Genomic DNA, 27845 nt, shown 5'->3' on the forward strand with positions numbered 1-27845 from the left:
GATTTAATTGTAGCTTCTGAATCATGTTCTTCCCTATGTTTTAACATGTTTAACATAAATATAAAAATGTTAATTTCAAGACTGTAAACATTTAGTATAAAAATCTGCAAAATCTCATTCTCTTCTGGAAGAGTAACTAAAAATGAAAAGCCTGTCTTGGGGGAAAAATACATCACCTAATAATAGTAAGTGCCCAATAGTTATGCCAAATTTACCTTACATGAGAAAGTTCATGGGGTTTTCAGAGGGAGCTAAGAATAAACAAAGAAAAAACCAAGTCTGTGACTGAATTTATCAATATTAAGAGGAACAGAAATGTCTAGCTGTAGAAAAGGGTTCAGAGATCAGAAGTGGACCAGATGGAAGAGAGCATCATTTGGGTTCTTGAGGAAGCTGAATGCCCTAAGTATCGTTTCCTCGATACAGCTACTCAAAGCCCACATTCGATGCCTGTGGCTGCTACGGCACCAGGACGCAAGGCATCACCAATGAGCCTGGCCCATGTCATCCCCGCAGCTAGGAGTCCCCTGAACTTAAGCATCTTTCTGGTCTTGACGCTTCATTCAGGCCCACACACCGCCTAACCATTCACTTCCCAGCATCAGCCAAGCATCCTGAGGGGCAATGTCTTGTTCTTCCTCTGCGAGCTTGTTCCCCACTTTTTATTTCCACTTTTATACATACCTCCTTTTCTACATATTTTCTTGCCGGGTTTTCTGGCACATTCCTTGGATATTCTTTTTACTGAAAAATGAATAGAAGACTAGAAAATAACATGGCGCTCCATCACAGACCGCCGTAGCATGCAAGCCACTGTCTAGCTGAATACACGCCTGAGTTTACTGAGTGCCACAGATCCCCAATTTGTTGAGCCTGCACATGCAATGGAGAAATGTTGATGCATCTTCTCAGAAGTCATTCGGTAGGAAATGGAAATTAGGAACCCATTTCTACCTAAATATACGTGCTGCGGAGGAAAGAAAATGAGTAGGCATAGGGGAAAAATAGAAACAGGTACACCGACACACATCAACAGAAAGAGCGGCATGCACGCATGTAAAATATGTGTACATGCCAACAGGAAAAGCCATGCATGCTACCAGTACACGTGAATTAATATTGTTAAAGCTTAGAATAGAAAAGAAAAAAATTAAATGTATCTCCCTGGTGTTTTTTTTCCTGCTGTAAACTCACCATCCTCCGTTGGGACATATATGTTTAAATACAGGCAGTCTTCGCTCTGGTCTTGTACATATGATGAAACCACATCCAAGTTATTAGTGAACCACACGGGAAGCATGACTTCTGGCAATCTGCCGTCGATGATATTCTGGGGACACACGGGAGCAAACTGAGTGGCATTCCTGATATCTGACCAGGGAGACGGGGGTTCTGGAGGCTGAAAGCGATGTTCCCCCGTTGGCGGTGCTGCATATGGAACCCCAAGAAACTGGATAACAGGCCCCAAAATTTCATTATTGAGTTCTTTCTTAATCCCTCTTATCTTGCCGAAGTTGGTAGTCACCAGTGGATCTGCATCATCCAATTTTTGGGAGAGTACGTGGGCAGCCTGAAGCAAACACGCCAACACACAGAGAGTGACTGAGGCGCCCAGCCCCCTGTGTAACAAGCACGCCATTGCTGCTCTCCAAACATAACCCGGCCACGTGCATCTGGGCAGTGCCATGGTCCCACATTAGTTGTCTAGTTGTCTGGTTACAGTGAGGCAAAAGTATTTGTATCCACTTGAGAAAGGTGTTATAATACACGTCCTGTTTCTCAAGAGTGAACTTGTCGAGAAAAGCTCAGAAAGCTCTTCCTGCAGCCAGTATCTCCCATTGATTTCACGTGTATTGAAGTAGCATCTTCAATCATCGCTTTTTATCAGACCATATCCTATTGACCACTCTGTTTTCCATAGTAGCAATGTGGTGAGAGAGGCCATTAACTGTAGATTTCCCTCTTATAAATCAACTCCAGTTGGCTGCAGGTCTCTATCCTAGAGAAAATGAAAATAAATCATTAGTATAAACAAGCTAAAATAGACAAAGTGATAACTAGATGTTTTACAAGCTCCAGGAAACATTAATAGTGGCTAGAGTCAAGGAAGTCAAATACTACTATGGGAAAATGTTGGTTTGACATGACATGACAAATGAAAACCTATTAGATTGAGAAACTTGCCTGCCAACTTTATATACTTTTAAGTGGAAGCAGGTCTTGTCAAAACATAGTTTCAAGAGCATTTTTAAAATAAAAGTTGTGTGTGAAATTTCCCTTCTATTAATAGTCTTCAGTCACTTCCACAAACCACACAATTAATCAGCAAACATGCTCAAAATTAAAATTCAATATCAGAAAACCTTTTTAAAAAATAAATATTGGTAAAGAATTAGTATAACATAAACAAAATCTGCAATTGTATATATTAAAGGGCAAACCAACAAAAAGCAGTCCGTAACCCCATGCTATATAGAAAAAAGCAAAACTAATGTTATAACAAGAAAACTACTATTTGCTGAAGTACAACCATTTAAGTACAACTACCTAATAACATAACCTCCTTGTTGTTTCTCAAAAGTCTGCCTAAAATCATTAGCTACAGGTCCCTCACCTTAAATTAAGCTTAAGAAATTTAAAAGACAAAATCGCTTTAGACACAATTTGAAAAAGAAACAGAAGTTGGCATCATGTTTTTTGCAGACAGTTTTTTTTATCATCTAGCTATACAGTTTGGATATCAATAAATTTGCAAGGTGAAGATTAATTTCTCAGTCAAAGTCAATATATTTTAAATTACAAATTTTGTTCTCACTATCTGTTAGAAATCAAAGCAAGAATACAAAAAAGGAGACTGCTCGGTAATTTAAAAGAACAATCATACCTAATCATCGCATCTTGCATATTAACACTGATCAAACATGGAAGGCTGTTTACCCAGTTCAACTTAAAATGCATCAGAATAAAATGTAACTTTCAGTGCAGTGCAATTCACAGTGTGGTCTTACATTAACTGCAAAACAGCACTCGCCTCGGCAAATCTGTCTTTTCTTATTCGAGCCACCTTTTAAGGAGCTTACTTTGAAAATAATAGTGTTGAAATGTATTACAGATGCTTCTGTCACATTAGGGAAGGATTCTTGGAGAAGTGCTGCTCTGGCAGTGAGGCTGCCCTGACTCCGTGTTATGGAAAAGGGCACCGTACAAACCACAGAGGTCAGCAAGAGATTCGGTTCAGGCCTAGTGTTCCCTGAGCTCTGAACAATCCATCACAGAAGGCAATAAGGAGATAAATATCTTCCTTCACAAATACTTCTTTCTGTGTTAATTCGCATACCTTTGCTTTGAAAGCGAATTAACGTACAAAAGACGGGCTTAGACCCACCCCACTCCTGCCCCAGAACTCCAGCACCTAAGGGAGATTTAGCTACACAAACCCACTTCTGTGTGGAGTATATTATGGTGCTTCTTGTGCACAGTCCAGGTGGGCCACAGCATGGCTGAGTCTTTCCTAGTAACATTTTGGTGTTAAAAAGCACCCTTTTAATACCTCAAATAAAGAAGCCATGGTGAGGCCCTAAAAGTCTGTCACTATTTTTTTATTCAGCCTAATTTTCAAGTACAATAAATTTCCAAAAGTTCTTCTTTACACACTTGGTATTTCATTAATAATAAAAAGTATTTGTTTGGTTATTAACAAAATAACACTTCTTTATCTATTTATAAATCTTTAACTGTGTTAAAAATAAAGGGGCTCTTGTTTCCCACTGATGTTCTTCTTAACACAAATTGTGAAGGATTCGAATTCTGCGTGCCATGGTGAATTTTCCAATTCTAAGAATATTTAGCTCCTGAGGTTACAAAATGATCCCATTTCTCATGTGCTCAGTGTATGGAGAACTATAATGTTGACTCCAAAATTTTTTCATAAATTGCTATTATAATAATAACAGTCATCCAAGTCTAATGTGCAAATATGGCTTATTTAAATAACTAAAATTAAAAATATATAGTGGTTTCCCCCCCCCCCATTTACTGGTGCTTCCTTAGTATATACCAAACCCTTGGCTTTTATGCCTTTACATCTCATTTACAACAACCTAGAATATGTGTTCAACAGTTATCCCTTTTTTACTCATGAGGAACCATGAGACCCTTGGCCAGGGTCTCTCAGCCGATTAGCTGATCAATAGTAGATCCAGGAGCCCAGTGGCATATAACAGAAAGGCCATCCTCTTGATCACTGTATATGATATAGTCTTTTACTCTACTATTAGCACTTGAAAAAACTGACCCTAGTACATTTTAAATTGAATTGTATGAGTATTTTGTGTTCCTTCAGAGGATAGAGTCTAGGTAAATACTCTGACAATTTCACAGAAACAGAGAAATTTAAGTTCTTACTAAAAGTTTAGATCTAATTATGTTACATTTTTTACTTTTTTAACTTTACAGTGAATGCAGTGATGGACTGTATATGTTAAAATAACTGAATTGGTAAGAACAACAACAAAATCCCTACTTCATAATAGCCTAAATGTTCACTAATAGATCTTGATAAATTAATTATGATATATTCACAAATTGGAATTCTGTACTTCAGTGAAAATAGAGGACCTCAACCTAAATATATCAACATAGATAAATATCAAAAAATTTTAATAAAGCAAGTTGCAGAAGATTAGGTACAGTAAAATGCTATTAAATAAAGCTTAAAATAAGTAAAGAAATACCATATATTATTCACAGGTATATAAATATGTATTAACAAGATATTTGTCATCCCTGGGTAAGGAGGAAAGAGGCTAAAATTAGTTTTAGCTATTAATTAATTAATTCACATAATTAATTAATTGGCACCTAAGATGGATAACCTGTGGTGAGGCCTTAAGAACCAGAAATTAATTAAGTTTTACATATCTTAGTGTTTGATAGTGTTGGGCCATAACACACACACACACACACACATGCACACCTTTGTTATGGAATTCTCTGTATTTCCCTGTATGTTTGGAAAGTTTTGAAATAGATACATTAAAATAACAAGGTCGGGAAAGCCTTACTCAGCAGAGCAGGCAAGTAGATGAGCCCATTAATCCACACAGGAATCACTTCATCTGATTTTGAAGTTAGTAGAGAAACTAGCTCAGGAATTCCTCCATTATTTCTCCCTTTGGGTTAAAGCATGTGTTGTCACACTGAGGAATAAAATAAAAAACACTTAAAAATACATAAATGGGAATATATTATGGCACTTGCATTAATTTATCATAACTGGTTTATCAACTAGTTTGTTCTTGAAAGACCCAGACCAAAGTGATGATTACAGAGGGAGGAGAGAGAACTGTCTGGGACATCAGATAATCACAGTGGGTGGCCACATTCATCAATCTTTCATTCCATCAACAAACATTCATTGGGTATCTGCACAGTATAAGCTTTTGTGCTAAATGTTATTTAAATTTAAAGACAAGTACAATCCAGTCACTGCTCCCAAATACCTACAATATTATAAAGGAATAAGTCACATGAAAATGGCTCTAATGCAGGTTGGAAGGCGACAGGTATTCAATAAATACATGATGGATGGGGAGGTGGAACCCAGCAGGAAGTCTCTGACTTCTAACTTTGCACATGTTGTTATGTGTTGTCTTTTTCATATCACCTGTTTTCTCCTACCTTGCTTTGTTTTTGTTTTTGTTTTATTGTTAAATCCAACTTCCCCTTCCCCCCAACACACACACTGAATATCTTATTCAAGGGCAAGGGCTTTGTGTGGTTGTTTGTTTGTTTTTTAAATAATATCTTTATATCCATCATTAAATCTATGTGAAAATCTTTCATGTAGTGCAGGCAAGTGTAAATCTCAGCTGACTTGGATTGACTGCATGCTAATCTCCAAGCTGTGTAGAGCCTGTCCAATTCAGTTGATTGGCAGTGTTCATCATAGTTATGTTCCATAAAGTCATTGCAAACAGTGAATTAGAAAACAAAGATCCATTGCCCCTAGGGAAACACACACACACACATACACACACATACATACTTAACATAGTTACAAATCATAATCTTAAATCTTAAAACAATTTATCTTAGTAGATTCTATTTTATTTATTTTACAAAAGAGAAAACAAAGTTCTGATGTGTTAAGTGACTAGTCTGAGGCCAGTAATGGGCCAGCGTTGGGACTCAAACCCCTCCAACTGGCCAAGAGCTGGAGTTTCTAGCAGTCCACTACACTACTCTCTACCACCCCATCCTCTGCTCGACTTTGTGTGAGAGCCGAAACAAGCAGGCAGAGTATCACCTTGCTCAACCTCAGCTGGAAACGTGCTCACAGGGCAATTCCAATTTTGTACTGCTTTGCTCATGTCTGTGAATGACTGTGAAAGCACCATGAATATTGATTTTGGGGTTACAAATAAATTTTAGTGAACAGGCAAACTTGAAAATACAGATCCAGGAATAATGAAGACTGACTGTATTAACTAAAGCTAAATAATGTTTTGTACATATGAGTTTATGCGTTGTTTTGAGTTCAGAATCTATCAGCCTGCCAACAGTGCTTAGTAATAATATTTGATTTAAGGATTAGATTTAGTAACAATAATTTAATAGTACTTGCATTTAATAATAGCTGGTTTCAGTGGAGTGTGGTGATTTCCAATGACCCAGTCTAGCTATGTAACTAGAATGTGCCTGTGTGACCAGCTCACTGTAAGAAAACCTGACCACCAACGGATTCTGGGCTTTCTGTACCAATATGTTTCACATGCACACTGCCACCTGGAGACAAGGGGTATCCTGTGTGATCCAGCACTGGAAGAATAAAGCCTGAGTCTGAGATTTCCAGACCCCATTCAACACATATCACCCTTCTCCTGCTGTTGCCATATTGTAGTCTCTGCTGGTAATAAAGCTGTCCAATGAGCATAAACTATCGGAGTCCTGTGAGTCTTTTCAGTAACTGAACACTTAAGTAACTAATGTGCAAGTAATTCACATAGTAAGCACTTTAAAATGGGATGAATAAGTAAATGAATGCAACCCCACAAACTGTTCATCTTTAAAAGAAGAGACAGGTCTACCTTGAGTTAGTAGATTAGGAAAGAGTTCATGAATCAGGGGCAATTCAAGCTGGGCCTCAAAGAATAAATAGGATTGGAATAAACACTGACGCTCATGGAAGAGATTCCAGGCAGAGGGCACATTCTAGAAACAGTAGAAAGGATGCTTAGTGGACCCTGTGCTGCTCAACCTATGTGCTAGCTCACATTCCAATGACTGGTCATCCACACCACTGTAGAAATGCCTGACCTTCTTGCCTTGGTGTGTACCAACTTCAAAGGGCCATCCCTGCCCCAAGGCTCCCTGTGGAAAAGGCAGAGGGAGGAGTTGGTTGTGTTTTTCTTGCTCCCTCCCAGGTATTTTGTCCAATGTCATGCCCCAGTAAACTTCCAGCTGGCAAACTTCCATCTCAGAGACTTTATATTTTCCCTGGGAAATCTAACCTACAACAGAAGGGAAAGAAGCAGCTACATTTGAGGAGGGTACAGTTTAGTTTGGCCAGAATACAGAATAAATGAGGTTCAGCATTGAATGAGACAGGAAAGTCAGGTTACAGCCAAATCAAGCAAGCACTTCATTAAAAGGCTAAAGAGTTTGGATTTTATTCACTGAATGATGAAAAGCCATTACATATTCCTAGCAGGGGAAGAGAATTATTAAATTAATTCACACAAAAATTAAACTGGCAGTACTGTGGAGCAGGGATCTCCAAAGCAGTGTGCTCACATGCCATCGGAAGATGACCAGATGAAGAAAGGAGAGTAAACCAACGAACTTCTATGTATCATAATATTTTACATAAAGCAAAAAGAGAAAGAAATTAAGCTTTGCTAATATGAATATATGGTTTCACATCGGTGCCTTCACATGGTTGTGTGATGCAGGCAGCACTGGAGATGTTCTTGGGAAGATGTGAAATTCTATAATGTCGTAGGTTTGCCAGCAGTGGCATTTTATTGTTGTTATGGCTCTTTTTCAATGTTTAGGGATATAGTAGGGTTACATCACTGGATAGGTGGATTTATACATTTTCATCATCTTTTAAGGTCACCTTCACAAAAAGAACTACTGGATTGTTTTCCCCACAAGATAAATGTTGATTAAAGGAAATACTACTAATACAATCATAAGAAAAAAGAAACAAGGAAAAATGAAACTTCTACATTTAGCACAAGCTCTTCTTCAGCTACACTGCAAGACAGAAAAGAAAGTCTATTTAATCACATATAATAACTCAGACAAAAATCTTTAAAAGTGTGAGGACAGACAGGGGTTTGTGGCTCTGGAGAGAGTTGAAGGAACAGCCATCAGGATCCCTGAGCTGAGTTCCTCTCCCACACCACAGATGCCGTATTTCTTGGGTGGTGCACTTTCCTACAAATAGCATCAGCCTGGTGAAAAGCAATTGTCCCAACCTCCAGACACCCGGACGCCTCACCCTGCGGAGTTTATGCTCTGCTGAGGAGTCAGCTGCTAGGCAGAGGTGTAGAAGTCTGGGAAGACTCGGGGAGTACCAGTGACTAAGTTGTGTGGCCTTGGGGTGGGGACCATTCCCTCCACTTTCCCGTGAACCTGACTTGTGCCTCCCCCTTACCACAGACCCCTTAGCCCCATTCTCCAAGCTCCCGGGGATCCACCCTCCCGAATTTGGTGGTTATGCCACCCAAGGAACATCCACTAGCTGCATCCACCCAACTCCTGGCTGCCCCATCCTGTTGTAATTGAGCTCGGGCAAAATGTGGGACAGACTGCGTTGTGTGGCTCTAGAACCGGGAACGTTTTTCCCTCACACCAGACTGGTGCAGAGCCCTCCCTTCAGACAGCCAAATCTCGCTCTGTTTGGGTGTGATAAACTCTGTTGACCTCACCCTGATGATATCCTGAGACTCTGCCCAACAACAAAGGTGTGCAAGCACCCAGAGGGTGGCAGCTAAACTTTATATACACTGGGGCATTTGCTCAGTGGCTTCAAACCCAGCACTGGCACAGAGTTTGAACCCGTGTAGATCTGATAGACGCCAGTCACCCCACCTAGTGACTCACTGAGAACCTACCTAATGCAACTCAAGTATTGCCAAAGCCCTTTCAGTGACTGAGCCTAATAGGCAACTGACAGGTAAAGGCAGGTGGAGGAAGAACTTGGGGTGCCATATATGACAAATCCATAGCCAACATCGTACTCAATGGACAAAAACTAAAAGCTTTTCCCTTGGGGTGGGAACAAGGCAAGGATGTCTGCTTTCACCACTCTTATTCAACATAGTACTGGAAGTCGTAGCTACAGCAGTAAGACAAGAAGAAATACAAGGCATCCAAACTGGAAAGAAAGAAGTAAAACTGTGATCATTTGCAGATGACATGATACTATATAGAGAGAAACAGAAGATTCCACCAAAAAACTACTAGAACTGATAAATGAATTCAGTAAAAGAGCAAGATAAAAATAAATATCCAGAAATCAGTTGCAATTTTACACACCAATAATGAACTATCAGAAAGGGAAACTAAGAAAACAATCCCATTCACAATTGCTTTAAAAAACCAACCACCTAGTGATAAATTTAACCAAGGATGTAAAAGATGTGTACTCCAAAATTTATAAGACACTGAAGAAAGAAACTGAAGAAGACACATATAAGTGGGAGCATATACCGAGTTCATGGATAAGAAGAATTAACATCATTAAAATGTCCATACTCCCCAAAGCAATCTATGGATTCAGTGCAATTCCTATCAAGATACCAATGGCATGTTTCAGAGAAATAGAATAAATATCTCAAAAACTTATATGGAACCACAAAAGACCCTGCAGAGTCACAGGAGCCTTGAGAAAGAAAAATAAAGTTGGAGGAATCACACTACATGGTATCAAACTATACTATAAAGCCCCAGTATTCAAAACAGCATGACACTGGCATAAAAACAGACACATAGCTCAATGGAACTGAATACAGAGCCCAGAAATAAACCTATACCCTTACGATCAATTAATATTTGACAAAAGAGGAAAGAACATACAGTGGGTTAAGAACAGTCTATTCAATAAATGACGTTGGAAAAAATGGACAGATACATGCAAAATAATTAAAACTAGACCACCTTCTTATACTACTTAAAAGGATAAACTCAAAATGGATTAGAGACTTAAATGTTTGACTAGAAGCCATAAAAATTGGAGAAGAAAAGATAGGCAATAAAATCTCAGACATTTCTCATAGCAATATTTTTTCTGATATATTTCCTCGGGCAAGGGAATCAAAGAAAAATAAACAAATGAGACTACATCAAACGAAAAGATTTTTCACAGCAAAAGAAATAAAATAAAAGATAACCCACTGAATGGGACAACATATTTGCTAATGATACACCTGATAAGGGGTTAATGTCCAAAATATATAAAGAACTTAATTCAATACCAGAAAAACAAATAATCCAATTAAAAATGGGACAAAGGACCTGAATAAACACCTCTCCAAAGAGAACATACAGATGGCTAATAGATATGTAAAAAGATGCTCAATGTCACTAATCATCAGAGAAATGCAAATTAAAACCATAATGAGATAACACCTCACACCTGTCAGAATGGCTATCATCCGCAAACAAGTGTTGACAAGGATTCGGAAAAAAGGGAACCCTAGTGCACTGTTGAGGGAAATGCAAACTGGTGCAGCCACTGTGGAAAACAGAAAGAAGTTACCTCAGAAAAATTAAAACTAAAACTGCCTTATGACCCAGGGATTCCACTTCCAGGAATATACCCAAGGAAACCCAAAAAACTCTACTTTGAAAGAATATATGCACCACTACGTTCATAAAGTATTATTTGCCATAGCCAAGATTTGAAAGCAGTCCAAGTGCCTTTCGGTCGGTTAGTGGGTAAAAGGTGTGGTACGTTTCCACAGTGGATTATTACTCAGCCATAAACAGGAAGGGAATCTTACCTTTGGGAGAGCATGGGCCGACCTGGAGAGGTTATGCTAAGTGAAATAAGCCAGTCAGAGAAAGACAGGTACCATATGAGCTCACTTATATGTGGAATCTAAGGAACAAAAAAATCTAGCAAACAAAATAGAAACAGACTCATAGATACAGAGAAGAGACTGACAGTTGTCAGAGGGGAAGAGGCTGGGGCCTGGGTGAAAAAGATGAAAGGATTAAACAAAAACAACAACTCATAGACACAGTCAGGAGAATGGGATCGCCAGAAGGAAAGGGGGGGGGGGTAGAAGAGAGTAAAGGGGGGATAAATAGTGTTGGAAAGAAACTTGACTTGGGGTGAGGAACACACAATGCAATACACAGAGGATGTGTATAGAATTGTACACCTGAAACCTATATAATTTTATTAGCCAATGTCATCCACTAAATCTAATTTTAAAATTGAAATTTGGATTTATATTCATTTCATTACCTGTGAACTGTACCCTAAGGATCTCTATGTCTTAAGATATTAATGAATGATCAGATATTTTTGTACGGGTATATGTATATTTTTATACTTTTTATGGTTTGGTTATCAAAAACACAGGATTATATTATCACAAAGGTGTGAAAACCGTTACCTTAGTGAATGAATTAGTGATCAAAGAAACAAAAACAATTTTATGTTCGTGTTCAATTTAAAGTACAGCTGAATGCACCCACATTCATGTGCAAATGACAACAAAAACAACTAATATTGGAGATCATCAACCGCTTGCCAAGCCCTGTCTAAAGCATGTGACCTGTTTCATGTCTTTAGTCCTTGCAACAAAGTTATAAGCCAAGAACTCTTGTTTGAGATGAGAAAAATGAGGCTTTAGGTGGTTAGAAACTTTCTTAAGGCCACAAAGCTACAAAAAGGCAGATCCAAGAAACAAACCTAACTCCGAAGAACATGTCCTGAACATTTGTAATGCTGACATTTTGCTTTGCTCCCCAGTGAGACTAAGTCAATGAATTCATATGCTCAGTTTGAGGGTCCGAGGAGAGTCAAACACACAGGACACCAATGGGAAGGAAATATTGCTGATCTGCTTGCTGGTATCATTTAATAGGCATATTTTGGAGTAGTTCCAAACAGTGTGGTACTGAGAGTTTTTCCAGCAACATTCTGTAACCCAAAGCAGAGAGTAAATGATAAAAGTTAGGACTGGGGATCAGCAAGGCAAGAATAGTAGAATTTCAAGAGCAAAGGTGAGCTAACTGCACCACCTCATTTAATTGTCTCTAAATACCATAAAATAGAGATCACGATCATCTCAGTGTAACAGATAATTAAATTGAAGATCTGAAACACAAAGCCACTGAAATAGTTTTCAATAAAACAAGAACACAGTTTTGTGAATGTATTGAATTCCAACAAATAGAAAGAGATAAGGCAGTAAGCGTACTCAGGTTTTCTGATTCTTCCTGATCCAGTTTTACACGATCTCACGCATATGTGGAATCTAATAAACAAAATGGACTGAGGAACAAAATAGATCCAGAGACACAGAAGCATGGAACAGACTGAGGGATCTCAGAAGGAAGGCAGGGGTGGGGGAGTGGGTGGGGGAGATTAATCAAAGAACTTATATGCATAAATGCATAGCCCATGGACACCGACAATAGTGTGGGGAAGGCCTGGGGAGGGGCTCACGGATGCGAGGTGGAGGGGGAAAAAGGGATATCTGTAATACTTTCAACAATAAAGATAAATTTTAAAATAATAATAATAATTACAAAAAGAAAGAAAGAGATACGGCAGAAGAATTGGGAGACTCTGCAGATAAACCCTGACTCTTTCTCAGGTATGTCCAGAGCCTCCTTCTAGGATAAAAGGCAGGCAAGCCTCAGTAGCTTCCCAGTCACATCCCATTCCCTCTTCTGCAAAAGATAAAAGCAATTCTGCTTGCTCTTCTCCTTGGGCTACTTCCTCTCTAAATGAACCTGTCCCATCATGTGAGAAAATAAGAGAAAACAGAATGCTAAGGAGAAAAGGCAAACTAAAATTTGACAGTAGCAGGAGAAAAATTTTTACCAACTAAATATTTTAAAGAATGTCCAGGGGGAAAAATCATGAGCACGTAGCAGAGGTTATAACTGGTAGCAATCTAAATTTTATGAAAAAAAGACAATACTAATGCAAGGCAGCACACAGCACTGGGAGCAACGGGCAGTGAATTGGGTCCAACTTGTTTACCAATATCTTCCTTCCTGGCAAACACTCTTCCCAAAGTCAGTTTTTGCCTGGAGGGACCCCAGCTAACATCCCTCAAGGCCTGGCTCCAAGGTCAGTGCTTCCTTCCCTGGTTCTCCCAGCCACAAAAGAACTCCCTTCCCTCAACTCTCAAAGCATGTGTTCCCTTTGTGTAACTGAATCCATAGTAGTTTTTAATCATAGTAACTTATAACTCAGCTCCCTTCTTCATCCTTACATTATTTAGTGTGAAGCACTGGAGAAGCCAACATGAACAACATAGGAATAGTGCTAATTCTCATGGAAACAATGGTTCAATGGGGAAGACAAACTATGTAAATCAACTACACAAATAACTATCTAGCCATAAGTGCTTCACCCAAAAAGATAATGCAGGGTACTCTGAGGGGAGACTTAATGAATCTGCAATGGGAAGGTGATCTTGAAGAAGAGATCTGTAAACTGGGCTCTGAAAGATGAGTAGGAGTTGGCACGTAAGGACCAGAGGACAGAGTATGTCAGACTGAGGCAAAAAAAAAGACCCAAATGTTGTGAGGCCTGAGGCTTTCCAACAACAAAGAGATCGGTGTGACCTGAGAGAAGGGTAGGGCAACGGGATGGAGAGAAGACAACTCTGGGATTTCTAGGCCACTTTAGGAATGTGAGATCATCTCCCAAGTCTGGGAAGAATTATAATCACAAAAGTAACATGATCAGATTAGTCTTACTCTTCCAAAATAGAGGCTATCGCTTCTGAATTGTGGATTTTCAGTAACCATCCCCAGAACAATTCCTTACATTGCAGGTCATCAGAAAATATTTCTTGAATGAATAACCTATTTGTTCATTACATTATTTTTCATCAATTAACCTTACCCTCAGATTTTTTAAAATCTATTTGTGATGACTGACCTCTGTGATGATGGCATTATCTTAATTAGAATTGGAGCAAGGGGGGATGAAACAGAAAAGAGGTGGAAACAAATTAAAGTACACTGAAAGTCCTCGAGCGGGGGATGACCATATAGACTGGTAGCTAATTCCATTATTGTTTGGCAAAAAATAAGATTCTGAGATGCTAGGGCAGCTTTTCTGAGGACACAAAGAAAAAAAGATAAAAGTCATAACCTTTCCTTTTACATTCCACAACAGAATTTCTACTATGACCATCATCACAACTAATGGCTAAATATTAGAGTGTTTGTTTGTTTTCTTTCCAGGGAGCAGCTGAAACAAGCCATTTAACTCTTTTTAAAAATATATATATATATATGTTCTTATTGATTTCAGAGAGAGGAAGGAAGGAGGAGAGAGATAGAAACATCAACAATGAGAGAGGGTCATTGATCAGCTGCCTCCTGCGCACCCCCCAAAGAGGATCGAACCCACAACTGGGGCATGTGCCTGACAGGGAATCGAACAGTGACCTCCTGGTCATGGGTCGGTCGACACTCAACCACCGAGTCACACTGACCGAGCCATTTAACATTTAAGTACATAAAATAAGTTTTACTTTCTGTTTATTCTTAATCGACTCTCAGATAGTTTCTCCAAATACTAATTGTTAAATCTAGAATCTACTTGGAAGTCTTAACTTCCAAAAGATTAAGAAGGTGAAGTTGGGTGAGGGACAGGAATCAATAAGAGAGAAAGTTTAATTTTAATTTTTTTTAAAAAGCATGGGCAACAATTTTAATGTATATGGAAAACACTGCAGGATGCATCTTGAAAACCATTTGGCAACCCTGTGGTCCCCAGAAGGAAATGAAGACTCACCAAGAGCTTAGGAGAGACAGCCAGGTAGAGCTCATTACTTCTCTTGATGTTAATTGATGCTTTGGTCTGAAAGGGGCCGCCTTAGGGTCACAAGTCATTGCTTCCAGAAGCAACTTAATTATGTCTGCCAGTGTCTTTATAGAGAAAATAGCACAACCTAACTGCAGTTCTATATTCTCAATGTACTACTGAAGCTTATTTTTGTTTGTAGTGAGTTGCTGGGCCTGGGAACAGTGGAGAATCACTGTTCCTGGTGCCCTGCTTAATTAAAGTCCTCTTTTAAAAAAAATCCCTTGTTGCCAGAGAATAGCTACAACTTTGGCAGAGGCAGTGCTAAGTTTCTCGGTATGGCCCTGTGCCAGGGTGTGCCAATCTTGACCCCTTGGAGGATGATTAGCAGAGACAGGGTAGTTAAACCTTTGTGTCCATTCACTCCCAGGCTTCTGCTGGAGTTGGCAAATACTATAGTGACTATTGTTTAAGAAGTAACTGTCTACTAGGAATTGGACTACGACCACCAACTCCTTTCACGCAAGGCACCAAACAATAATGCTGGCTTCCTGTCGCTCCTGACCTGGCTTAGAGCTCAACCAGTGCTCCAAAGGCTAAAGAATATTGCACTTGTAATCTTCGTCAGATAGCCCCACATCTTTTATCTCTCTTCACATTATAGTTCCACTAGTACTAATATTAACTAATACTAATATTAAGATTCAAAGCAACGTTCTATTCATGGGCCATTTGTGGAACAGAACACCAATGAATAGATATTCACGAGGTTTTAATATACACATGGAATGTAAATTGCTAAATGAACTCACCATTTAAATAAAATTGAATAATAGAGTTTAGAATTATAAAGTGTTAAAAAAAACTTAAATAATGACCAAAACATCAACCTTCATTATATTTTTAGATCTTATTGTCCAAGTCCTAAGTGTTTGAAATAATTTTTAGTGCTACCAAAGTTCCTTGAGCTATGACACTTTCTTCATGGCAGAAAATAACTCTAATATACAGCTTGGTAAATTATAACCAGAAATAATCCTATCACACTTGTAAGTCTTGATAAAATTATCTAAATGAAGTAAATAAACTACATACAAAAATCACTAAAAAGTTTCAATGATTATTTGATTAAAATTCAATCTTTTAAATATATTACTTTTTGCCTTTGGAATTTTGCACATAACTTCAAAATATCTATCAACTCAAATAGGAAATAATTTATTCTAAGAAAAAAATAAAGAGCAAAAATGAAGATTCCAATTATTAAGCAAAAAGTTAACAAGCAAGGCCAAAGTCAGGTCGCTTTATTGCATTTAGCAAGGCACTGTTCTAGGTTCTGGCGAGAAACACAGTTTTGAAAAACTAAACAGAAATCCCTACCATCGTGGAGGTTAAGGATATATAGACTGCTACTACTACACTGCTTCATTATGTAAAATATTTTCCTTTGTATGCTCACCTAATCCTCAGATGTTATTACCAATGACCACAGCTGTAAATAATAGGAACTTTTGGTACCAATTTCACAGTAGCATATACATTAGAACACTTGGCACAGTTAAAAAGGTAATGAAACTGGTGACTTCTTTTACCCATAAGAAAAAAGGAGAGGTAACATTGTCACTTGTGTGTAAAATTTTGGACAGCTAAGTAATATAGATTTAAATTAAAAATGACAGATGCAGTTACTTGAAACATAATGGTTACTGAAGTGAATCTTTATTCTTTCTAGTGTTATGGTTAACTATTAAATGGCTCAAGCAGTATTTTCAGGTACGAATTTTGTAACAACTGTTGGTCAGTGTCCTATGTAGTAACCACTGTCAGTTGTCATAAGAGAAGTGGTTGTCCTGTAGGGAAAATTTATACCAGTGATAATCCCAACTTAGTTTTTATCAAATCAGTATTCACTGATTGCATATGTGACCTTGTTGAATTTCCAAGCATAGTGAGTATTCCAGATGACAATACAAAGGTACTCACCATAACTTTTTTAAAAGAAGAGGCAACAAGAACTTTCATTCACTTTGAAATATTACAATTATTTATTCTTTTCTGAAGACTCAACATTCATTGGGTGTGTCAAGGAAGTAAAAACAACTGTTACACACAAGTGATGTCAAACATTTGCATAAAGATAAATTGTACATCAGTTGGATGTTTCCAAAAAGGCAGTTGTTGAGAAACATATATAAGGCCTCCAAATTACTGCCTGATTTTTTCACTCTTCTCAGAATTTACCTGTTATTTAGATACAGACAACAAGTAAGGAAACCACATTCTAGTAAAATACTTGCTTGATATTGTCTCCTCCTCAACTTCTGCCCCCCCCAACACATTGCCACTACCAAATAAATAAGCAAGCAAGCAAATAAACAAAACTACTTATTTTCTAGGTTATTCCAAAAATTAAACAGAATTCTAGGTGCAGGTTAAATGGTACATAGGATACTTCTTATTGAAAACCCACTTACAGACACCCAAAGGGCTTCAGCAGGTAGCTCTAACTGCAGACCTATGTGGTATTAGAAAGGCAGACTGCAGAAAAAGAAGAGGTTACTGTGTGGCCTGTCTCGAGGGAACAAGTTTATGTCCAAAAAGATATATAGTCAAAAAGATATATAGTTAAAATACTAAACAAAAATTGTGACAGAAGCAGAGAAAAGTGAAAACACTGTAAAATACATATATATATTCTTCTATTTCATAAGTCAAACCCAAGTTCATCAAGTTAAAGGCAGGTCCTAAGATGTCAACCATGTTGGGTAGATCTGAGTCTCAGCCTGTAACTTTATTTCCTGTGATGTATCACTGTGGTTTTTTGATTTTACCTCTGTAGCAGTAACTTAAATTATATTTGGTCCAAAACAAATTTCATGCTCAACTTGTTTTTCTTAATTAAACTTCCTTTAGCAGTTCCTAATATGTGTATTATTAAAACTCATTAGTCCCATTCACGCTTGCCTGTCAATTTTTGGCTACTCATTCATATATTGAAGTGCTCTGTTGCTAAATACAGGAAGAAAATTAAATAATAAATATGGGGACTTGAACGTTTTATGAGTGTCAGAATGAGAGAGTGCCTGCAAGGCCCATAAGGTTTCACACAAAAGAGGCATTGCTGCTAAAGCTAACATGCTGACGCATCTCTGATCTATAAAGTCGGCCTTAATGGCAGCAGTAAGCGTTTTGCCATTTGACTGGAATCTCTCTTACATGCAACGGAAACAGGCACAGAAGAGGTTATATTGACTGTCATAAAAAGGATTCATATAAAACCCCCCAAAAGTTTAATGTCTAACATTTCAAATGCCTGCAGTGATTTACTAGTTTTCTCTGACTTCAGTTCAGCTTAGAGTTGGCAGTCTTTCTTTTCACACAGGTTTCCTACCAAATGGGTATAGGTTTTTTTTTTTGGGGGGGGGGTCTTAAAGACAGAGATAATTCATAGCGTCATAGCAATGACGCTGGCAATGTGATTTCAATAATATCAAAGCAAAAATAATCCAGCCTGTTAGTGTTAAGGAACAATTCTTCTTAGAAACAGTGGAGAATGGTGCTGTCCCACAAGATTAAGTAGTTGGCTACCTCAAAGTATTTTAAATTATCTTTTAAAAAGTATTAAAAATGACACTCTAGAGTCATCGTAAGTGTTCAGTATTTCGTTTTATTTTTAATTTTTGTGGGCTTTGCAAATTTGAAATACAAAAAATTGAGATTTTAAATGAACTAAAAGTTGGGTCTTTTTTTTTGCATTTTCAATAAAGCAAAAGAGAGGAAAGATTTGCATTTGAGGATACCACTTGTTAAATATCTCTGAATCATTAAAAAAGAATTGCTCTTTTCATTCTGCTTTCAGTTGAGTGTGTAGCCATTTAATTTTTAAAAAGCAATTAATGTAGAATAACATTTAACTGTATTTAATCGTCTCAAAATCAAAGGGAGCTGCAGCAAATGTGTTGTCTCCCCCTGAAAGTTAGGCCGCTTAGAACATATGGGAGACTTTCGGGGGACGGGCGCAGCTGTCAAGCAAAGCTCCAGGAAATACAACATCCATTTTTCAAGTTTGGGGGAATCCAATGCTATTTCTTGTCACATAGATTACGAATTGTGTGCTTGCAATTTTTAGGGCTAATTGAGAGCGTCCATCCCTTTACTCCAAACTACCGCATTCTGTGTTATTCTGCAGAAAACTGGAATTGATGCAAGCCACCATGTTCTTTTTAATAATCATGAGGAAAACCATGTGTTTGGATATAGTAGAGCAAGCTGTAATTTTCTAAGTGAACTCTTCAGGCTTTTTCAGCAGGTCTTGGAGTGACCCACTCTATTCATGGAGAACGTTCATGTAATTGGGTACCTTGCTCTTCGATTACTGGCTACAGTTTTTTAAAATTTTTGTATGGTGTGTAGTTTTGTTTATTTCCATTGCTATTGACCTTCCAAAGTGAATTTACCACCTACAAAGTTTACCAAAGTTTTGTGTAGGAACTGCTTGTAGAAACCAAAGGGTAGGCCAAAGTTTCCCCCTTTCCAGTCTCTATTCCAAAATGGAATAGACTGAGGGGGGAAAGTACTGAATAGTCATGACAGAGAAAAGTATTGTTCAAACAAGACAAAGGCGCATTAAGCTGAGTTTTCTTCTTTAGCGCTATGGAATATGCCCTAACGGCTGGCTCGAAGGTTGCAAAATATGCAAATTAACTTCTAAAATGACCTCCTTTTTCATGTTTCATATTCGTCATCTACTTTTATATAAACATTGTATTATGTTTTGGCCTAAAACAAGAAATCCCAGCCCACCTCCTATTCACCGTCACTATTTATTCAATATTATCATTTACTATGTTATTTACTAGCTTCTATCTTATTTACTATGTTATTTCCTTGTCTTCTTCCGTTAACTTAATTTTTTAAGGTGCTAAATTTTAATGGACTGTGTAACTAGGATCAGTGGCTGGAAATGTACCAATGCACAGAACATCCATTCTTCTAGTTCACGCTGCACACGAACCACGTGACCCTGAGCTGTGTAAAATAAAAGGCAAAGGCAAACCCGGCCTCTCAGACATCTCCTGAAAACTAACAGCTGGGCTTACAGAAACTATTTCTTGCTATTTCTATCATTTTGAGACAAGCTTACACAAAGTCTGCAGAAATAAAAACTAACTTTTCCATTGTAGAATTCTTGGGAGACGAGTTTTATATTTTGCTATTGCATCTTTTAAAAAGAGGGGAGAAAAAAAGAAATAGCATGTTCTTGTCTCAAAATTTAGATTTAAGAAACACATATATGGACACAAACCCAGGAAGAAAGTTTGGCGAGGCTCCTCTTTTAACACCAGGATGTCTGATGCCTCTGGGATGCCTGAAATAAGTACCTGGAGAAGGAATGTTCCCACGACATTGAGGAGCTGCCTTTTAGTGAGTTCACAAATAACAAAGAGGCGTCAATGCTAAAACCATAAAGGTATCTACATACATTTCATACTCTGTAAACAAAAACCCCTGGAAAAAAAAATCTGATGCTTTTCTTCAAAAGATTAAAATGAACACAATATATTATTTTATAGTTTAAGGAGTATCTATCTCCATTTCATTCTAACACATTTGAATGTCTGAAGGTTTAAAATTTAATGAATTGCCCGTAAATTTAAAAAGCCAGCTGAAACTATGATGCTGACGTGTCAGAAGGGGGGTGTTCATTAACTTATGAACATATCTGTATACCTGTGTCCACAGTTTAAAGGCACCAGTCAGTTCTTGGTTTCTTGGTATGTTATTGTTCTGAACCTTTGTGGATTCCAAAAGTGGTTCAGAATAATATGCTTTTCTTGATTCCAAAGCAACTTTTGGTTTCCTAACTCAATTAATATTCACTCATCTGGGTGATTACTTTTAATTACATCTGCGAAAATTGATTTTTCTTCTGGAAATAAAGATGAGCTTTTCTTGAGATACAAAATATTTTTTAAAAAAACAACACAGGAAGAAATTGCCCTGAATTCTGCTGCAAGAAGATGGGAAGGCACGCGCTCCTCGGCGGGCAGGGCGGCGGGGCGCGGGGGGCGCGCTGGGCAGCGGGGCGCGGGCAGCGGGGCGCGGGGGCGCAGGGGGCGCAGGGGGCGCGGGGGCGCGCTGGGCAGCGGGGCGCGGGCAGAAGGGCTGCGGCGCCTCCCCGGGCTCTGCCGGCCCGAAGAAAGTTACCTCGGGCCGCGCTGTGCAAAGCGGTGGAGTGAACCGCAGGGCGAGCCGCGCGGCCAGGGCTCGCTCCTGGGTCCCTGTCCCACGCGGCGACCCTGTAACCCTTTGGTGATCGGCTGAGAGAAGGGGGGCGGGAAGGGGAAGGGCGAGAGCAGGGGGAGGGCGCGCGAGACCCGTGGGCACGGCCAGGGCCCCCTGCACCATCCCCGGGAAGCGCAGGCAGCCGCGCTCCCCACGCGGGCTCTGCCCCCACGCGCAGGTTTCCGAGGCGGCGCCGCGGCCGCTTCTCCTTAAAGTGTCACCGGGAGAACGCGCCGTCCGCCGAAGGGACCCCCAGCGGAGAGGCTCCCCAGGCGAAGTTGCGAGCTGGCGGGCCGCTCGGCTCCCCGCGGGCGCGGGAAGCCCGGCTCAGCGCGGTCTCCGCAGCTCCCCACCCGCCCGGGCGCCGAGGCGGCTCCGCAGCGCGGTCCCCGCCGTGCCGCGGCCCCGCGGCCGCAGCGCCCCGCGCGCCCCCCGAGGCCCCTCCTCGCGGAGGACCCCAGACTTACCCTCGGCGAGCCGCAGCCACAGAGGCGGACCCCGCATCTCCCCCAGGCCCCTTGCCGGACTCGAGGAGGCGGCGTCCACACCGCTCTGCCAGCCAGCGCCAGCCCAACTGGCCAAAGTAGTCACCAGTTCCTGGACCCCCTTTTTGGTCTCGGCATCGTGAGCACCCCCGCAATATTGTTTCAGAATTCAGGATGCTCCCTTTGTTTTTATTTATTTATTTTCTCTTCTCCGAGCAGCCGCGACTGCACCCCCACCTCCCCTTTCTTTTTCTTCCCCCTCTCTCTCTTCTGTTCACCCACGGACACTTCCAAAACGTGTCCACGGAGCCCGTTTCCTCTCCAGCTGCAGCCAGGATCCAGCCTCCCGGGGACGCAAAGCCGCCTCCGTGTGCATCCGACCGTCAGCACGGAAGACAAACGATCCAACGACGTTACTTCTTCCAGCGGCGATCAGATACTCCCGCTAATCCCACAGATTCATCTCCACTGCAAATTGACCTCAAAATGAATCCCCGGCGCTGAAGCCCACCAGCGGCAGCGATGTCGTAGCCCTGTTCGGTGAGCGGAAGAGCGGTGGCTTCTCTCTTTCGTTCTTTCTTCTTTTTTAAAAATCTTTTTGGATTCTGGGTGCTCGGCTCGCGGAGACGCCGAGGACCCTGGTTTTCCCCAGCAGAGGTTCCGCTCCAGACCAGCGCGGGGAAAAATGGTACAAAGGTACCCCTAGCGGCCCCGCGTGAGATTGCAGGGACCTCGCTTTTTTTTTTACACGCCCCCCCCAGCCCAATCCCCTCTCCTCACTTTTTTTTTTTTCCATTCCCCGTGTATATAACTGACTGCTATAGTCGATAAACAAAAAAGCTGAATGGAGATGAACATGAATAGTGTATAATTACTTGGGGGAAAAAAATAGTCTGATCTTTTTTTTGTTTTAAAGACTGAATCTTCTGTGCTTGCCTCCCCAGTATCCACCTTTTTTCTACAGTTTCCCCCAATGGCATTAGTACCTAAAAGGCCAATTGGGGGCAGCTACGGATTTCGAAGCAAGTGTATTTGTTTCTTGACTAACTATAGATCTCAGAAGGAGCTTCATTTTTCCTGAATATACTGCTTCTAGAAAAAACTCAACATTTTGTTTTCTTTAAAGGAATATGAATATATATGTTTTTAGACAATCTCTTCTCATTTTGGACTTTTGATGTTCGTTCAGCAAAACAGATGTTGGCTGCTGTGACCCTGGGGTGGAAGAGCATGGCCTAAAGGTCATTGTATAGGCCTCAGTGTTGCCTGTCTGAGTCCTTTGCAATTCAATGACCTCCTCAAGATTACCACTAGCATTTTGACAGGTTTTAGAGAAAAAGAGCCAATGCAATATATTTTAGGACTCCTTGTTGGTGATACTTCACAGATTTACTGTTCCTACCAATAACCCATGAATTTTTAAAAAATGAGGATTATGATTCTGTAGGACCATGGAAGGAATGGGATTCTGCATTTCTAATGAGTCCTGTGACCACACTCTGATGATCAGGGACCTAGTAAACTTGGGAAATTGGATTCGTTTTCATGCTGGTGGGTGCAGAAACTGCAAGGACTCCAAGATCATTTTCTTAACTGACTAAATAATTAAGCCTTTTTTAATGGAGGAGCTGTTAAGGAGTCAAAAGACCTTCCTTTTATTACTAGTTTTGCTATTAACTGGCTATGTGACAGTGAGCAGTCAGTTTTGGGCCCATATTTAATCATTAAAATCAAACAGTAAATCCAAATAAATGAACAAATACACTTGTTTCTAGATGGGAGACTCAGTACTGTAAATTAACCTGTAAAATTAATGTAATATTATAAAAATCCCACTCAAGTTTTTTTATAGAACTTGGAAGTTAATTCTAAAATGTGTTTGCAAGAGCAGAGTCAAGTTGTCAATACGATTTTAAAGAACATGATATGGGGAATTTCCATATGAACTATTAAGGCTTAATATAAAATGACAGTAATTGAGGCAATGTAGCTTTGCTTTAGAAATAGAAACGGGTTCATTAGAAAAGAGGGTTCAGAAATATATTGATGAATTTATAGAAACTTGATAAAATAGGTGACATTAGGGATCAGTGCAAATAAAAGAATTATTCACACAATAAACTAGACATATAAAAATATAATACTAGCACTTGAGTTCACACTTAAATATGCATTTGAGGTAGAATAAAGACTTCAAGATACAGAGCAAAGCTTAAAAACATTTAGAAAAAGATAGCTAATGATGTGGGGCAGATTGGAAGAGAAGAGTCTATTAAATATTAAGACATAAAAAGTGAAGTCCACAGAGAAAAAATATTGAATTTGATATGTTAAGATTAAAAATTCATGTACATCAAAGAAGTCCAGGCATATATTGAGAGAGGATATTTGCTATGCATATAACCAAAGAAGGATTAGTACCCAAGTACATAAAGATTTCTTACAAATCTATAAAGACAAATGATAAGGGGAAAAATGAGCCAAGAAGATCAATAGTCAATTGATAGAAGAAAATTCTCCATGTCCCGTAAACACAAGAAAAAGGTATTTAATTTCCTGAGTCATTAGAGAAATACAAGTTAAAATGATGGCATATCATGGCACAGCTATGAAACTGGCAAAAGTTTTGTGAGTCCAGCAAAACAAAATATTGATGAGGATGTGGAGCTTCCATGGAGAGTATATGATAGAGCAACAACTTCAGAAAGCAGGTTAGTGATATTTGAAGAGCTGCATATCCTAAGGTCCAGTCTCTCCACTCCTGTCCACTTCTCCACTGATGTATAGAAAAAACCCATTACGGAATTACTTGAAGAAGACAAAAATAGGAAATAATCTAAATACCTTTAGATAAGTGGACAAGTAATTTATAGACTATTCACATACTGCAATACTGTATTAAACGCAGCAAAAAGGAAAGGAACACACTATAGCTACTTGAGTTAGCTGGGATTCATCTCCGAAATGCAATGTAAAGCAGCAACAACAAAAGCGGGTCTCACAAAGGGATCATCTCATTTATAAATCAAGTTTAAAACATGCGAAATAATTATATCTATTATTTTTGAGCATTTGTACATGTAGCTAAAGTGTATACACATGCATAATTATGATAAACATGAAATTCAGGGTAGAAGTAATGTCTGGGAAGAATGGAATTTTATGGAATTTAGGAAGGCATCACAGTGACTTTCAAACAAATCTTCAGTGCTTTATTTTTCAGGGTGAATCTTGAGTCCACAGATGTTTATAATATTACATGTAAATTGTTCTTAGGCCTGAATTATTTTACTGAAATGAAATATTTTTAAGCCAGATGATTTCTATGAATCCTTATAATGTAAGAAAATTTTCTAATTAGAATATGTATGTGTAGAAGTGGGAAAAAAACATAGTATGGAATTTGGGACTATCATGATGTGTTTTCAATAGAGAGAGTTTAAAAATCTGTAGTACTTTATATTGCTAAGTAGAAATGGACAGATGTTTATTTATTTCTATAATGTATACAAAAATTTTCAGCTAGCAAGCAAAATTCACCACCTAAATGAGAAAAATGTGATTGAAATAGGGAAAAATGTAACCCTCAATTTGCTTCTCCTTGTATTTTTTCTTTGATCTCACATGTAGTACCTCATGTATAGTAACAGCAGGGCCTCTGAAATTCTGAAACTGGCCATCAATCGATCACGTTCAGTTCCGACCACGTTCAGAGACTTCTCTGCCAGAAAAGAGGCCATCAAAAGCCAGAATAGCCCTAAGCTTAACTGCAACACAAAAGATAATTCTTCCAGAACATTTAAACTATGTATGAGAATGCAAATAGGGAGGCCTTGTTGATAAAAAAAAAAATATGAAAACTGGAAATCTCATTTCAAACTCATTAAGTAGTATTTTTTATAATTTCATGAAAAATGGGAAAACATACCAAATATTAGAAAAGAATTCTTTTTTAAAGTCCAATCTTAGAAATAAAACTTAGATTAGTAGTTAATACCACCTAACTTATGCTGAACTCGGGCAGGAAGCCTGTACAAATTGTCAAACGATCCATCTTCAATCATTCAGAACAGTGTTCCTGAGCAATAACTAAAGCAGCTTTGTGATAAAGAAACAATAAGAGGACAACTGAATTTCCTTCAATGATAGAATAGGCAAGGGGGGAGAAGTAGATGTAATATTTCTGAAATTTGGAGAAGGTGACATTCTTTCAACAACCATGCATTGAAAACTACCTCCTGCATACAGGACACAGCACAAAGCATTTCATAGGAGAGTTGACTGTAAACATACCATTGCCCCAAACCCTTACTTTGCTATTAATAATTAATGTGATGATTGCAAATGGTTCTTTTGAATTGGTACTTCTCTATCCACACTAAAGATGAGATATTAGATACTAATACAGAACTGAAGGTTTGTTTTCAATGTGTTTAAGTACAAATTGGTTTGAAGGTTAAGGTAGTCAATGAAAGAGGGAAGTGAAAGAAGGAGAAGTGGGAGAATAAAGATGAAATACAAATCATGCTCATTTCTCTCCCTGGTGGCTTACTTTACAGAGAAGACAGTAAGTTATTTTATCTTTGTGTCCCTCTGAGTACAAATGATTAGTAAATATTGAATGACACTAGATCAAAGAAACTAGTTGGTACATGAAAAAAATTATTCTCTATATTGGATGAGCTTGCAAATCTCTTTTCAGAGAATGAGATTAATAGAGGAGGGAAGTAAAACAACTACTATGACTAACAATAATGAGAAATAAATGGCCAAGACTGGCAAACTTGTGCGCCATTTGGAATATGAGATTCCAATTTGATTATGGCGCTAAAATCTTAGCTGTGCTAAACCTCAAGGCAGGATTACACATCCCATTTTGTTTTCTATACTTTAAACAAACAAACAAAAAAATTGATTAATACCAAATGCATCATGTGAAGAGATTGCTTGGTTCTACTGAAACATAGATGCCAAAGTATTTAATCATTGCCCTTAGTGCAAGCAGAGTCTTATGAAAAGAGAGTTGCGATTTTTTTTTTTTTTGGGGGGGGGGGGGCGTAGGATAAGATAAAAAGCACATTTTTTATAGCCAGTTCAAATCAATTACCTTTTGCTTGGTGCCAAATATTATAGGATGTTATGAAAGATCAGTATTCTATGTCTGAAAAAATAAATAACAAAATATTATAAAACAGATTTCTAAAACAAGTCTTGGGAAAAAATATTCCTCTGCCATCTTCAGAACTCCCCTGATATAAGCTCTAATTTTAAGTGCTCAGATTTGAATCTAAATGAATGGCAACTGGGAATTATGAAAAGCATAAAAATAAAAAGTGCTGCAACATTACAAGGCCTAACTACTGCAAAGGTGGCTATTTACAAAGAGGTTCTTTCTGCAGGGAAGAATCTGTTCACACAATCCTTCTTAATTAGAAAAGACTACACAAAACACCTGACTGACACCGGGTGTTTCAGGTATGTACTGGGAGAAAACACCTGCCTGAATGCTAAATTTACCAGATACATCTTTATATTTCATGTTTTGAAGACTTGTAATGGAAACCAAGGAAGTAATAATTAGGACTAGATATTTTAGGATGAGACTGTTATGTAGAGGAATGGAGTTTTTGCGTTAAGGTTGGTTTGAGACACTGCAACATATTTCTAAAGTTAGGGGCTTAAGTCAGAAATAAATCCAGATTTTCAAAGTAAACTCAAATCATTTTGAACTGTTAAAAACTTTCAAATGTTGTTGCCATTATGCTAATAATTCTTTTGCTCCTTTTTGAATCTTTTTTGTTTCTTTTTTTACATCTATAATTTATACTTAATTGCTACAATTATTCTTTACTTAAAATATATAAATATTCAACTCCAAAGATTTTTAACTCCTAATAACTTAACACATTATTATTTTGTGGAATATTTTATTCACTTTGAAATATATATTTTTTTATATTTGTGAGCTTTAATAGTATTTTACTGACCCTCTAATAATTTCATAGCAGATTCTCTTGATATGATAGCTACTTTTGACTCCATCAGACCATGATTGATTT

At 38.6% G+C, this 27845-nt stretch overlaps 1 protein-coding gene across 5 annotated transcripts in view; it reads right to left on the reverse strand.

Moving 5' to 3' along the window:
* NLGN1 (neuroligin 1) overlaps positions 1–22440 on the reverse strand; it is a 602150-nt gene extending 579710 nt beyond the window's left edge. The window contains exons 1-2 of one of the 5 annotated variants that reach the window (XM_087818315.1): positions 21769–22429; positions 1195–1999 (exon numbers count right to left, since the gene is read on the reverse strand). In XM_087818315.1, the coding sequence (XP_087674441.1) occupies positions 1195–1687 (493 nt within the window). In that variant the 5' untranslated portion in view covers positions 1688–1999; positions 21769–22429. Of the gene's footprint in view, positions 1–1194; positions 2000–21768 lie in introns of all 5 variants that reach the window. The other 4 variants (XM_087818312.1, XM_087818314.1, XM_087818311.1 and 1 more) reach the window with 4 other exon arrangements.
* Positions 22441–27845: the final 5405 nt, after the last annotated feature.

The sequence above is a fragment of the Miniopterus natalensis genome, chromosome 6 (genome assembly GCF_054644295.1).
Source record: "Miniopterus natalensis isolate mMinNat1 chromosome 6, mMinNat1.hap1, whole genome shotgun sequence".
NCBI classification, from domain to species: domain Eukaryota; kingdom Metazoa; phylum Chordata; class Mammalia; order Chiroptera; family Miniopteridae; genus Miniopterus; species Miniopterus natalensis.